The sequence below is a fragment of the Chaetura pelagica genome, unplaced genomic scaffold, assembly GCF_000747805.2.
Source record: "Chaetura pelagica isolate M959 unplaced genomic scaffold, ChaPel_1.0 scaffold24, whole genome shotgun sequence".
Taxonomy (NCBI): domain Eukaryota; kingdom Metazoa; phylum Chordata; class Aves; order Apodiformes; family Apodidae; genus Chaetura; species Chaetura pelagica.
In genome coordinates, this window is record NW_009953077.1 from 3857949 (window position 1) to 3872474 (window position 14526).

General features: G+C 48.0%; 1 protein-coding gene across 2 annotated transcripts; it reads right to left on the bottom strand.

The window, feature by feature from the left end:
* Positions 1 to 1423: 1423 nt before the first annotated feature.
* Positions 1424 to 8806, bottom strand: IP6K1 (inositol hexakisphosphate kinase 1). 2 transcript variants are annotated; one of them, XM_009996919.1, is made up of 5 exons: positions 8535 to 8806; positions 6056 to 6266; positions 5289 to 5470; positions 2867 to 3042; positions 1424 to 2023 (listed from the first exon to the last, which is right to left on the bottom strand). In XM_009996919.1, exons 1-5 carry the CDS (start codon positions 8755 to 8757, stop codon positions 1514 to 1516), a joined length of 1302 nt encoding a protein of 433 aa, XP_009995221.1. In that variant the 5' UTR covers positions 8758 to 8806; the 3' UTR covers positions 1424 to 1513. The 2 variants fall into 2 exon arrangements, with proteins under 2 accessions (XP_009995221.1, XP_009995220.1); XM_009996918.1 differs by having other exon boundaries at positions 5289 to 5473.
* Between the last annotated feature and the right edge of the window lie 5720 nt (positions 8807 to 14526).

Genomic DNA, 14526 nt, shown 5'->3' on the forward strand with positions numbered 1-14526 from the left:
GTGCCACAGCCCTGGGGCAGCTGAGCCGCCAGCCCAGCACCAAGGCTGCCCACACAGACTGTGCACACATGCGACACGCAGGGCCAGTACACCCCAAACTAGTTCTCCTGTAGTAAAAAACAAACAAACAAACAAACCCAAAACAACCCAGCCCTGGCAGGTACCCAGGCAGGTGTCTCAGGCAGCCAGGGGCATGATAACACCGTGGAATGAGTCAGTGACACTCAGGGGAAGCAACAGGAGGTGCCAGCACAGAAACACGGGGTGATGCAGAGCGGGGTACAGTTCAGTACCACCAGACCACACTATCAAACATTAATGCCCTCATCAAGGGAAGCCTTAATAAAGCACCAGCTCCAGGAGGGAGCCCAGGCAGTAGAGCGTATCCCAGCGTGGATTGTACCCACACGTTGATCATGTTTTGGCGAAGACTAACTCTGTGAAGCAAAGTTCACAGTCAGGCCATGACACACTGCTCAGCCAGGCACCCCCAACCCTGCACCCCTGAAGCCCCTCAGGAAGAAGGGGAGTGAGCCCTACTCCTTGGCCTCCCCCCTCATGCCCCCAGGGCCAAGGGCAGCCTCAGGCTGCAGCCCCAGCACCTGATGGCAGGAGGGAGATACTCAAGTGCAGCTGGTGGGACCAACATTACACCAGGGAAGGGTTGAAATGGTCCAAAACGCCCCACTGTGGTGCTGGGGAGGAGTTAACTGCTACAGATACTATTGCTAACCCACGAGCTGAGTTCTTGCTTGGTCAGTGGTCCAAGGCAGTTACTCTTGCTGAGCTCCGTGGCCTGGGCCTGCCTGTGCCACCCCAGTGGGGAGCGAGCAGACCCCAGGCTCAAGCACAGCTCCAGGGATGCAGCATTCCCTCCCAGCCACAGCCCTGCCAGGGGTTGCGTTTGGTCATTTTATTTCTGTGTTTGGGTTGGGTTACTCACAGTGCCCAAACAGCAGAAAAAGGCAGAATCAAAAGCAAAGCCCCAGTAGCAAAACCCAGGGCAGAGCCAGGGACACCAAGCGCAGAGACCAGCACCTGTGCTGCTCACCCTCAGCCCCACAGATGCTGCCAACTGTTAGTTGAGTGCCCTTCCCAAATAACCCAGGAGAATTTCAAAAGGAAAGCTCTACTGGAGGCTACTGAGGCAGGAGGCTTCTCATGCCACAGGTCCAGCCCCCTGAAGAGCCTCCTCTCTCCAGCTTTCTCTTCTTTAAATCCAGGTCCTCCCTCCAGAACACACATGCGATGAGTGAAGAACCGGGACACCCAACACCCAGCAGGCATCTACAGAGCCTCCTCCAGTTGGCAGAGCTATTGCTGTCAGAACCATCTGGGTGGCATGAGGAGCTCTTCCATCCTGCCTCCCCTCAGCTCTTCTATCCAAGTACATTTAAAAACAATGGAGCAATACAGCTGTTTAAAACCAAAGTTGTCCACTTTTTTCCTGTGGTACTAGGTAGTCTTGTCTGCTCCTGCCACCAGGACAAGAGTAATAGGCAGCAGCCCAGGACTACTGGTTTTCCTCACGCATCTGTTCCATGATGTTGATGAGGCTCTCCAGCCCAAACACGTAACCCATGTCGGGTCCATCATGCACAGTGGGGTCATCACGAAAGCCTTTGAAGGTGCTGTGTGCAAAGTCAATCATACGCACGTCCACCTTGGGCTGGGCCGAGGAGCCAGGCTCCGTGCTGCCTCCATCCTGCAGACCCTCCGGGACGGAGCTGTCCATCCGCTTCAGGCGCATCTCCGGCCGGCGCTCCACAAACATCCCTGCCCTGCTGTCCTTCCCGTCGTAAATGATGAGGAGGGAGCTGGAGTAGAAGCGGTAGGAGGCCTGTCTCTCCAAAACCGCCTTCAGGCTTCGGAGTTTGGCCAGGACAGGCTCAAACAGGTCCTTGCGCAGCTCGATGCCGTTGTGCAGGTACTGGTAGAGGGCGTTGCGGAAGCCCTCGATGGAAAGACCCCGTCCGTAGTATTTATTCCTGCATAAGTAATGCCCGGTGTCCAGCTGATAGACCTAGAAATCCGAAGACATCAAGTGGGAGCAACAGGTTAAGGCCATACACAGAAAGCCCCGAGCTGCCTTGCACCGACAGGGCAGAGGGAACTTGTTATGTCACCACCAGCCCCAAGAGGGAGCAGGAAACAGCTCTGCCTCTTCCCTGAATCCCAAAGCAGCTCATGGGTGCATCCCACAGGCACGGTCAGGGTGCTCAAGCATTGGTTCTCTCCCAGGAGTCCTCAAGAAACATGATGCAACAGACCCCAAGGCTTGAAAAGCCAAGTCTTACAGCAACTGGGACAACCCTCTGGAAGCAGGAGCTGCTGGCATGTGTTGCCATTATGTGGCATGTGATTAATGAGGGGCCCTCATTGTTTCACAGTCTGTGGGCAGAGATTTGGATGTCAAGATCCTTCTGGGGGTGGGGAAAGGAGCGACCATTGCACAACAGCACCGGCAGCAAATCTTGTGGGCAGGGGCTGGCACAAGAGAGGATCAACTCTGAACTCTCAGTATGGTACCAAAGCAAAGGTCAGCCGATGCTGGGCAGAGGAACACCTCCCTCCCCAGGCACCATGATTCTAGCTGAATGCAAAGCCACAAAAATAATGTCATTAGAAAAAAATGCCTGAATTGTCAGTGAACAAAACAGCTTTGGATAAGGCAGGACACCTCAGGAGAAGCAGGTTCCTTTGTTCTAGGCTTAGAAATGGAGACAAAAAGCATATACCACAAACACTCATGGACCTACCTCAAGTGGAAGGCCCTGTAACTCAGTGCTCAGCAGAAAACACTAACTGGTAAATGCAAGGGGCTGCGAGAAGGAATGTGCACCATTTGCAACCCTGGGGTCCCTACCTGCATCCCACACACACGCACGCCCAAGGTGGCAGAAGTGCTCTGCTCACACTTCTTCATCTGCCGAGCGGCCTTCTCCTCAGACGCATCATCCCCGTGCTGTCTGGTCCCCATCTTCAGGTCAAGTACACAGGGAAGCTTGAAGTGATGCACCACGTTCTCCAGCAACAGGAACTCTGTGAGGAATGTCAAGGAGAGCTCACCTGGCAGAGAGACAGCTCCCTGGGCCACCACAGACAGGGACCTGGGCTAGCAGGAGACAGGGTCAGGCAACAAACAGGAACCAAAGAACAGGCAGAATTAACCATTTGGGGAGGTGAAGAAAAGGACAAATGGCCATCAGTAGTGCCCAGGCTTTGACACTTGGTAGAAGAAATGAACCTGGAAAGTGGAGTTGGCCAACAGCAAGCAAAGGGAACAGATGCAGAGACTTTGGAAGCTCTGCAGGGAGACCTGAGGAGCAGAAGACTAGTGTCAGGAAAAGCACATCTGCCTGTAAGAATTGCTGATAAATTAAGGAGAACTTAAAGTCTAATCAAATTAGCAATTCAGCCATATGAATAAACAATACAATCCCTACGGACTGAAACCTCAAGGCTCAGGCAATAGCACAGCACAGTTGGCCTTCCCAGAACAGGAGCACTGCATGACACATGGGGGGAAACCAGAGAGGCCAGAAAGGCAGGAAACGGAACAGTAACGGGAGCCTTCAATTACCAGCAGGCACAAAGGGCAAACCCTCCATTAGGGCACAGCCTGGAGAACAAACGGGGGACAATCAGTGCAGCAGCTTGTCCCAAGGGGGAAAAAAACAACCCTGAGGTTTGCCCTACACAGCCCTGCAGGGCACGGTTCAACATGTGACACTGAAATGGCAGCCAGAGTGCAGGGAGATTAAAACTGCGAGGAAGTTAAACATTCAGAAAAATCTATCAGCAGCTGTGTTTGATTTTGAAAGAGGAACTTCATAAAAATAAGGAAGTGTGATTAAAAAGAATAGGGCAGCCAAAAAGAATTACTCCTCTGTAAGTGATGCAGGCTATTTAAAAATAAAAGCCGGAGGCTCAAAGCACATGCTTGAGAATAGGAAAAGGAAGCCCATATAGTTAAAAGGATAAAGAATACAGCTATTAAAAAGTAAGGTTGTTTGTATGTGAGAACAGAATCAAGCTCCCACAGGTGAAACAAAAAACCCCACAAGATGGCAAGTTCAAGACAAAAGCACGAGGAGTCATTTGTAAAGGCACAGAAAATAAATCCATCTTCAACCACATGAAGCAACCAGTCAGACTGCCTGCAGAGCTGAGAGACAAAGTACAAAAGGGGCTGCATGGGAAGGGGGTGAGATGGGGATGTGTGTGTGAAGAGGACCCCTAAGAAGAAAAAGAAGATTAGTATTTTGCTGCTTTACTTACCACAGAAGAGTTTAGGGAATTCCCATGCCAGAACTCTGAGTTCAGAGAATTCTCATGCTGAGATGCCAAGAGAAGAGGCTGTACATTGAACAGAAACCAAGAGATGTGTAACTCATTTAACACTGCCTTACTATCAGGAAACTGAGTGGGGGCCACCACAGCATTGATTTGTGAGACCTGGGCAGCTACAAACTGGTCTGACAGGTCTCATAGCCAGTCACCAGCAGGGTCTTTGTGTGAAGATCCGTGCCATTCAGTAAATGATCCAGAAAAGTGAGTGAAAAGCAAGATAACAAATTTGCTCATAGTACACTAAGGTACTCAAGGTTGCAAACATAGGAACAGTTGTGAAAAATTCCACAAGATACTGACCTGGTGATTAAATGGGTAGGTAAAATTATCTAGAGTTAGCACACATGGTAAGGAGAAAGATTTGTAATACATCAAGCAGAGTGTTTTTGAGACAACTACTGGCAGTGGGATCTTGGGGTAATGAAACAGCACTTAGAGCAAGAGTGTGTTAGGAAATCCAATGGAGGGGAGAGACCACAGCACTAACCACAAGTGGAAATCTTGGGTCCACCTGCAGTTTCCAAATTGCATGCAGTTCTGGTCACCATCTCCAAAAGTATACAGTAGAACTGGAAGAAACTCAAGGAAGGCAACAAGGACAAAGACAGCTGCCTCCCAGAGGATTATTGAGCAGAGTAGATCTGCATATACTTCTGGGCAAAGCCTGACATGAAAAACTATAGTTCAAAACACAAGTGAAAGAGAACGACCAGAAAAGAAAGAGAAGATGGAATCCAGCCAGACCTCTGAGCATCACTGTCAGACATTAGTGTCACTGTATGGGAAGCAGGAAGGAATAGTGAAAAGAAACATACAATACAGCTTTGCTTGGGTGACTGACGGGAAAAAGCCAAAGGAAATAAGCTGCCTGGGGCACACATACTTCAGGCCAGAGCAGCAACCTGACCCACTCAGCTCTGCTTCCCAAAGGATACTGTAGAGTTTTCGGTCCTTGGACTCGGACCGCATGCGGCTCAGCTGCTGCTTATGGCAGCGCAGGCTCCAGGGGTTATAGCTGATCTTCTCAGAGCTCAGACCACTGTTCCCATCCAACATCTGAAATGGAACATCTGAATGGATGTGCAAATCCACCCTGGGACTCTTCGTTTCCTGGATGCTGCTGGTATAAAGAGAAAACAAACTTGCCTATTAGAATCCATGCATTTTCCAGATACCTACAGCTGGCACATGCTCCCCTTGCACAGCACTACCTCCTGCTGCACACTTCACACAACACAAACCCCCCTAACAGCAAATCCTCACCAATACCCTGGGCTGTGCACCCACACTCAAGGATCTAGTCTAACATCTGTCATAGGTTGCACTGTAATTGGTAGAGTAAGCAGAACATTTGTTTCTCAGGGAGCTATACCTGGTGTGGGAGGGCAGAGACCTGTATTCAAAGTTCCCTTGGAAGAAACCTCTGGGTTAATCACCAGGTGGATTGAGGAGACTGTGAACCTGCCCCAAATGTTTCAGGTCCACAACCAACAAACTGCCAAGGGTTATGCTGTTGTCAGAAGCACTTCACATGGATGAGTTCATCTGGAATCTAGCAACACTTGTGTGGGGCTAGCAAGTGCCAGACAGCCTGCCGACTGGATGTAAATGCAAAATGCTCTCAACAAAGGGAGCATCAGAGCTGAAAGGGGAAGAAAGATTTCCCCCTGGATCATGTTCTCACTGGGCTTCCAAGTTTTACCTTTCAGTGCTGTCACTGGCCAGGCCAGGTTTTTCTTCCTTGTGCTCAGTGCCGCTGGTTGGTCTGTGGAGGCTTCGACGCGAGTGCTTGCGCCGTGGCTGGTCCCTCTCGGGCACATCGTCCTGCTCCGCAGCCTCATTCTCCACATAGGGATAGGCCACCAGGTTAATGTAGCCATCGCTGTCTCCTTCAAAACAGACGGACACCACACCTGCCAGAAAGAACTGCCATGTCAGTTCTGCTCCCCAGGGAGAGAATACACAACCACTGGCACCCAAATGCTCAGAGAGGAGAAGAATACGTAACTCACGGAGCGGCAAAGCAAATCCAGAGCAGTGAAAGGAGATTTAAGCCTACAAGAACCTTAATGTTGCTAGGACAGCACAGAGAGCCCCCTCATAGTGCTGTGTCCCTACCTGAGCCATTAGTCAGTAGCAGGAAGGGAAGCTCTGCCACCCATAGGAAATCAAGTGCAGCTGGTAGGCTGAGGGGTGTGAGTATTTCCTTCCATTCAGACTTGCAGCAAATGTCATCAAACTGGAGAAAGTCAAGCACAGTCTACCAAGATGCCAAGCAGGGCAAAGGATAGGAAATATGCATCTGGTTGATTTGGATAAGTGTCTATGTCCTGCAGAAGCATTTCTGCTGTTCACAAAGAGGCCAAGGAGGAAAGTGCTTTCTCTCCTGGAGTTCTCCAGATCTGAGATGTGAAGTACAGAGCTCTGAGTCTGAGGTGACACCCACCACTCTTACCACAACTCTTGCAGAAAAGGGATCTGCAAGGTTCTAGGGCTCCTAGTGATAAAAAACAAGAGGCGCTGGAAGTAAAACTACCTCAGTCAAGTGCAGACAAGCAGGACCATTTGTGTCCTGTCCAGTTTTACCTCCTGAAGGCTCCTGGAAAGCACCACAGTCCAAGGAAAAGTATAGATCTTTCAAAGCACAGACTCTGAATATATCCAGCAACAGAGCAGGACAGCTCACACTTTAGTTAGGGTTGACATCTTCATCTCTGGGATTTCCCCAGCTCTGAAAATGAGGCTATCAGCCCATCTTCTAACTTGCAGAGACATAAAGGTTTCCTTAGCTTGGCACCAGTATTGAACAGTTGCCAGGAGTACCAGGTGCCAGATCCATCACACCAAATGATTCATCACAAATGTGAGGAAACCTCGCACTGATGCAGGCCATCACATGACTGTGATCCTTTTTCCTTATCTGCATGTGATGATGCTAACAGGGGTCAGGTGCCTCAACACAACTTCAGAGTAGTTCAGTACTTCAGCATATCACTACATAAATGCCACTACAAGTGCTCTGGCTGCCTGAATGTGTTCCTCAAAACACGTCTGTGAAAGGGCAATCTTACAGTAACATTTGAGTGCTCAGAAAGTAAATACAATCAACAATATTCCTCTCTCCTTCAACAGTAGGATCAATTTCTGGCACTATCAGAAACTGCACACGACTCTCATGAAATCCCACACTGGGGTGGAGGGGTATGTCCTCTGCCTTTCAGGCTACCAGGAAGTATCTGACTTCAAGAAGACAGGTCTCCATCTGGACTATTAACTTCATCAGCTTTAAACACCTCTCCCAAGGAAAGCCTGATACTGTATCAATTCCAGTAACTACACAGGCTTCAGCTGGGATTTCTGATGGGTCACAAGAGCACCGTATGGCCCCAGCAGGGCTTGCCTCCCTTTCATTCATGGTTTCCATACAGACACAGGCAGGTAAGCTGACACTGCTTTGAGACCCCCAGGCTGCAGCCAGATCGAACTGCAAGACCCTGAGCAGATGGTGGTCCCAGCTGTCTGAAGCACCTCCCAGGGCCACGTGGTGACAAAGCAGCAGAGGCAATAGGAACGCTGAGTCCCCAAAGAGGCTACCTGCCAGTGTCACCATCCTGAATAAAAACACACGTGGCCAAAAGTGTATCGAGCTTCGGAAGGACACAGATGAGCTGCCAACTTCCTACAATGACAGACACTGGAAAATTCCACTCCTTCAAAGTCGCTAAGGACAAGGCTTCACCTCAGCGCTGGGAAAGCAGCACTTCCTGCTTCAGCAGTGTTCTGATACAGGTCCATAAAAGAGATGGGATGAGGAAGTAATAAATTACAGGACTGGAATGTGCAATGGCTCAGTAGATGATCTAACTTCATCTGCTCAAGGTCGAGGCTGTAATTGACAATAACTTGGTAGTAAAATTACTTCAGTTACGCATCCATACCCTTAAGGTTCAGACTGCAACTGTCACGCTGCAAGTTCTCTGTCTAGAAAGAGGAGCACATTAACTCTGCATGCCTACAAAAAGACTTCCCACTTTCCAAGTGCTCCTATCAAATTGCTATCCTGGAAAAGAGAAAGAATTAGAAACGACAAAGGAAATGACACCAAAAGACAGCAAGACATCAGTAGCTGCAGGAAAAGGAGAGGCTGTTGAAGCACATAACTTGCATTCTGGAGGCCTCACCTTTGTACTCGGGTGTGAACTCCTTCATTTCAGGGGGCAGAGACTCATAGAAGCGCTGCTCTCTGGTGATGAGGGGCTTGCAGACAGTGTGGTCATCGTAGCGCATCATGCTGCTGTGGCCGCCCACCTGGTGAATGAAAGGCTCCAGCAGGACCCCCCGGTCTCCAGATCGAGTGGCATTCTTGCCGAACTTGCCCACTTCCATGGTTTGACAAACACACATTGCGTTGGGCACCAGTTGCACTCTTGGAACATGGGGAGAGCCACATGGGCTGGGAAGGGTAGCTCAGAGGTGGTCAGGCAGCCACAGGGGGGGAGTCCCAGCAATCTGCTTCCTCACGATGATCTGAAAAAGCAAGGGGAAGTCTTGTAAATGGGGGAAACTTGCATCTACTCCTTATTTCCTAGGAAAAGGGTTTGCTATTTATTTATATCCATAACTGCTCCTCTTCTGTTCTGTTCCATCCCACTCGTTCCAGCACACTCCTCACCATCTCTTTAACCTTACAGGTAAAGACGCACTGGTGTGCAGGCAGCCTCACCCACAGCTTCACCAACAGGGTGACAGAACACAGGGAAATGAGGAGATACTTCCTTTCCTCAGCTTATCAGTAAGGCAACATGATAATGGCAAACTATGAGCTACAGCACAATTAGAACCAAGCCCACACCTGCCTATCAGTAACAGTCACAGAACTAGCAGAGGCAGAACAAGCAGTTTCAGAATCTGAATCCTGAGGCTGCTGGGGAAAACACAGGATTTCCTCCCCATGATGAGTTATTTGGTACAAGGGCCATAAGGTGACTACAGTTTCTGAGTTCATCACATTTCCAGTGTCTCACCACAGCTAAAGCCGAAGGCAATAATTTAAGAACTGAGGGATCTTGGGAGGGCTGAACAAGGGACACACTGTTCAGGTTGTTCTTCATCTGGCCACGGGATGTCTCCACAGCTACATGACACTACCAGGCCAGGGGAAGTTCTGGATGGAGATGGGCTCTTCTCCCTCCTCTCCATTTCAAGCAGCTCAAGAGAAAGGAGGGGCCATCCTTCATAATGCTTTTAACCCAATCTAACCCAAGAGCTCCCCACAACAGGACAACTCTTCTCTCCCCCTCTCTGCACGTTCCTGCTGGCTCCCTCGCAGTGGATGTTGGGATAATGTGAGTGTACGTACATTTGAGTTGAATCATCTCCCTGATCCAATGGAAAACATTTCCTTTTGTGGTTACACGACCACACAACTGCATTCAGTGTAAGGGGAACAATGTGAACATTTAACTGGATTTTAAAGCGGGGGGCAGGGAGTAGGAGAAAAAAAAAAAAAGGAAGCATGTGATGATCCCTCTCTTGTAGCAACTCATTTCAAAATATCTTTCAAAGACTTGTCTCCTAAACTCACTCAGAGCCTAAATCATACCACATAGACAACATTACGTGGATTTCTCTCCTCCCTCTTACTTGCTTTATAAACAAGACATTTCAGCAGCAGAGTTGGTTCAATGGTAATTAATATCCAAAAACAAGCAAGGTGCCAGCATCTGCAACAGAACAGCACTTCACAGATTTCAGACAGATGCTTCACAGACTTAAATCCCCTGTGCTGAAGGAGCTTTGTCTTGGATTTGGTTCCTTTTATTTTGCCAATGACTAAAGCAGAGTTTTCAGTTATTCCAAACAACATAAGGGACAAGTTTAACTTCACTCCTTCCTGTTGTTTAAGCTTCACGGGACAAGAGCAAGATGAAATTCATCTGTGTGCTAAGAGGAGTTGCCAGACTCAGGAGACATGGATGTGAAGCTCAGGCCTGGCACCATTCCCACTTTTCACTGAAAGCTAATCACAAAATGTCTCAGGGTCTCAGTTTTGCCAGTGACCAAAGGAAGTGCCATTATCCAGGCTTTAGAGAAGGGGGACAATCTAAGCAGACTCATTATGTTCATTAACTTCAAATGGTGATCACTAACACCCAGGCAAAGGCAGCCCCAAGGCCCATGCAGACTGCTCTCCTAGTTAGGAGAGCCTCACCTATGGCTACAGTCACATCTTGGCCATTAGAGCAAGAGATTTTAACTCTGGGTCTATCTTCAGCAGCCACCTTTCCTAAAGGGGAGCAACAAGGAAGAATATGCCACCTGAATCATCCTGGGTACAGCAGCCACCCCACTCTGCAGTCCTTCAAGCCTTCTCCACTGCATGACTGAGATACATCCAGGAGATGACTGCAGTGGTCCATGTGCTCATGAGAGAATGGCAGTAAGAACCAGCTGCAGCCACCAAGCAGTGCCCCAGGTTCACTGTCCCCAAGACAAAAATGTGACAAGTTTTGGACATGCAGTCACACCTGTGAGGAAGTGACAACCACAAAGAAAACGTTCTGTGGCTGTGACACAGGAGAAGGAGCTGATCACCAGGTGGGAATAGAGTCCAAACCTGGTTACAGCTTCTCCACACATTCATCCGCCTGCTCTAAACAATAAACAGCAGTACAGTCAATATTATTTTCCCATGTACAAATGAACATAAGAAATAATACTTTAGCATTTCAGAGACAACATTTTTAAAGAGGAAGCTATCTACACAGCTTGAATAACAGACACTTTACAGCTCAGATACAGCTTAGCTTTTTTCAGACTAACTCAAAGTAAAGGGTTATTACTAAACACAGACACTATCCACAAATAAACACAGAAGAATCCCAGCAGTTTCAAACAAGTATAAAGCAGAAATCTATTTGAAGGCCTAAATATTACTCATCCTTCCTCTGTCAAACAAAGGCGTGGGGTCAACTATTTTAGTTGGCTTATAAAATTCAGAGTCTTTCCAATTATTCTGTAAAATGCAGTGCACAAATCCACAACAGCTTGAGGAGACCAGTTCATCCAAGCAGATTCTTTGCCATTGTCCAACACCACCAAAGCTCAAACAGCAGTAAAATGTTCAGGCTAGTTCAGCAGCTCCCCTTCCAACAGACTGATCTGTGGCTGGTGAGAGAGATCACCCATCAAGCCAGACTCCTGAGAGGTGGGGGGTGAAACAAAGGAGACTACAGAAGGACACACCACACCCCATACTCCATTATCCTCCCCAGTAAAAAACTCTTGTACTAGAAGAGAATTTGTTCTACAACATTTAAGTCTAGATGCCTGTCAGTGAATTTGTTCCAAATTCAAATCCTTTTTAGGAGGACAGGCTTAAAAAAGAGCAATAAGCTGTATTTTCCTGTAGTAACACACAGTATTTCCAAACAGAAGCCAGGAAATAACACAAGGTAACTGCTCTTCCTGACTGTTAGAAAAACCTAACAGTAAAGCCTGCCCTCAACACCAGTATTACCCTCCAGTACAGTATGTGTCCCTCCACAGAAACAAACACTGTACTACCTCAACTCTTTGCTAGGGCTCTGGACCCAGGGCACAGACAATGCCTGTTGTCTCCCACTGGCATACTACAGTGGTAACTCTTTTTTAAGGCCAAGCCTGAGCACAGAGCAGTGCATGACGAACGTTTGTCATGTTTGGCAACATTCAGGAGCAGGTGCTCTGCAACGCTCTGAGCATCTGCCACGCAGCTGTCTGCCAGTCAGGGTAACCACAGCCAGGCCTCCAACAGCCTCCTCCAGCTTGTATTCCTACTTGGCTTGCTGCTGGAAAAGCTGGCACTGCTGCAATAACATCAGGCTGGGGAGCAGAAGAGGACTGCACATACCAGGGATGATACTAGGCCGATTTAATTCCCTTGCTGCTCTTTTCTCCAGCCTTCCCTTTCTTCACTGGAGAAATGCAGTGCATTGGCAGGAGGGCACAGGCTGCCTGGGGACCTGCCAGTCCTTGTAACTGCAAAGGGGAGCCTGGAGAAAGGTCCAGCCCTGGTCAGGTCATAACCCCTCTGTCCTCTCCAGTAGGAAAGGTGAGCGGTGAATCCTGCTGCACCTCACCACAAGTGTACCCAACCTCAGCAGCAAAGGGCACCTTCCTTCTCTGTTCAGGAGCACTGGCTTCAGCCCAAGTCTGGGAATTTCCAAAGCACCAAGACCTGAATACATACACTAACAAAAAGGTTGCTTTATCAGTACTGGCCCAGAAGATTTTCTTCCAAGCTTGTGCCTAGGAGAGCAGGGTCACTCATTCACTTTGCATTTCACAGGTGAGAGGAGAATACAACATGTGCTTTCTAGAGAAGAGCTTAGGGGAAGATCAGTGCCTGTAAGGCCTCATCGCTCAGCTTTAGGTGCACCAATTTCTGCCTTCACTTCATCTCACGTACAAAGAGCAAAAAAGTCTCTGCTGGATCCAGGTTATTTTTAAACTATTCCAATGCAAAAACTGCCATTCAGCACAGCTCTCAGATCCAACAGTCAGAGACAGTTAGAAGGGAACTTGCATTCAACAGCCACAAACCACAAGGAAGCAACCTAGCCCACCATGAAAAGACCTTTCCTGAACTACTAAAGGGGCTCACAGCAGAAAACTCATCAGCAGAAAACTGTATTCCTTGAACTCATATGGGAAAAAAAGGAAAAAGATTCACGTCGACCTCACTAAAGAGGTTTGGCTCAAAGACTAACTGGGAAAGAATTTGTAACTAAACTGCTGGACTGAATAAGCAGAGGGAACAATTTAATCTCCTTCCTCAAAAAAACTATCTGTACATTTTTCATTAATGCTGGTAATAAAGCATCTCTGCTCTTCAGTCACAGATTGTGGCCTCCTCCCCAAAAGTGAGGCTTAAATAAACCAGCCACATCCCTAAGGAGGTCCTGAAGGACTGCAGAGTCATCCAGGTAACTCCACCCAAACGCCTTCCCGGCAAGCAGATGATGGAACAACCGTGCTGAGTTCAGCATGAGGAGGACAACGTCCAGAAACAAGGCACTTTCAGCATTTGTACCAAATTCTACAACCTCAACAGCATCAGCAGGTGGGACAGATGAGCAGGTAAATGCACCAGGCTAATCTGCTGACACTAGAGAGAGTGAGTCAGTGCTGGTGGTGCTTGTGCTGAACCAGAAGACCAACAAACCCCACAGAAAGCCACTGCTGGCAGAGAAAAGGAAAGGTCTGACTTTGTGGTAAGGTGTACAGAGCTCAGGGAGAGGGACAGCACCAGGGAGAACTGGTCAGTGCCAGTGGGGCAGCCCCAAATGGACAAGAGTCCCCAGCAACCAGATGAGTGGCACAGTCACAGGTTTGTGCCACAACAAGGACAGAACAACAAACACCTCCTAAGTTCTTACCTCATTGTCTCCTGGTTACAAAAGATGTCAAGGCCACAGCCAAGGAAGTCAGTTTGGCCTCATCACCTACAGAATAACTGCTGGCATCCCAGGTGGAAAGATGCTGTCCTTACATCTGTGCAAGCACCTCTGGAGATTGGGCTCCCACTCATATGTGGGCTGCCAGTGAAAAGGAAGAAGTGATATTTTCTGGCTCTTTGCTCTCCACCACTTTTACAAGGAATCCTCAGAAGATAAGGGGAAGGAAAAGAAAAACTAAATAAATGGAAGAACTACCCAGGAAAAAAAAAAAAAAATTCAAAATATAAAATCTATTTGAATTTTAAAATTGAGCAAAAAAGTTTAATCTATCTGCACTTTACAAAATTCTTCTGGTTTTGGAATGCATAAAAACATTGAATTAAAGAAGAAAACCTGGGTCAACAGCTGGGCCTCCAGCTCTCTCACAGGGAAATGAGAGAGCCAAAAACATACATCAAGAGTTTTGTCTACACAAGAAAAAAGTTCATGTTGATATTTTATTAATCTCTCTAGTTTGGTGAAACAGATTTCTGGGGAGAAGACAACTACTTGTCTAGGTTGCTCTTTAAAGTGAGTGACAATGAAACCAGCTGCATCCAAATGCCTGGCTTTAAAAAAAAAACACAACACAACATATAACAAATCGCTATTATGTTCAGATTCTTTTGGCACTGATTGAGCCAAATCACTTTCTAACTCCTCCTTCAGTTATTTCTTCAGTCCATGGCTACAC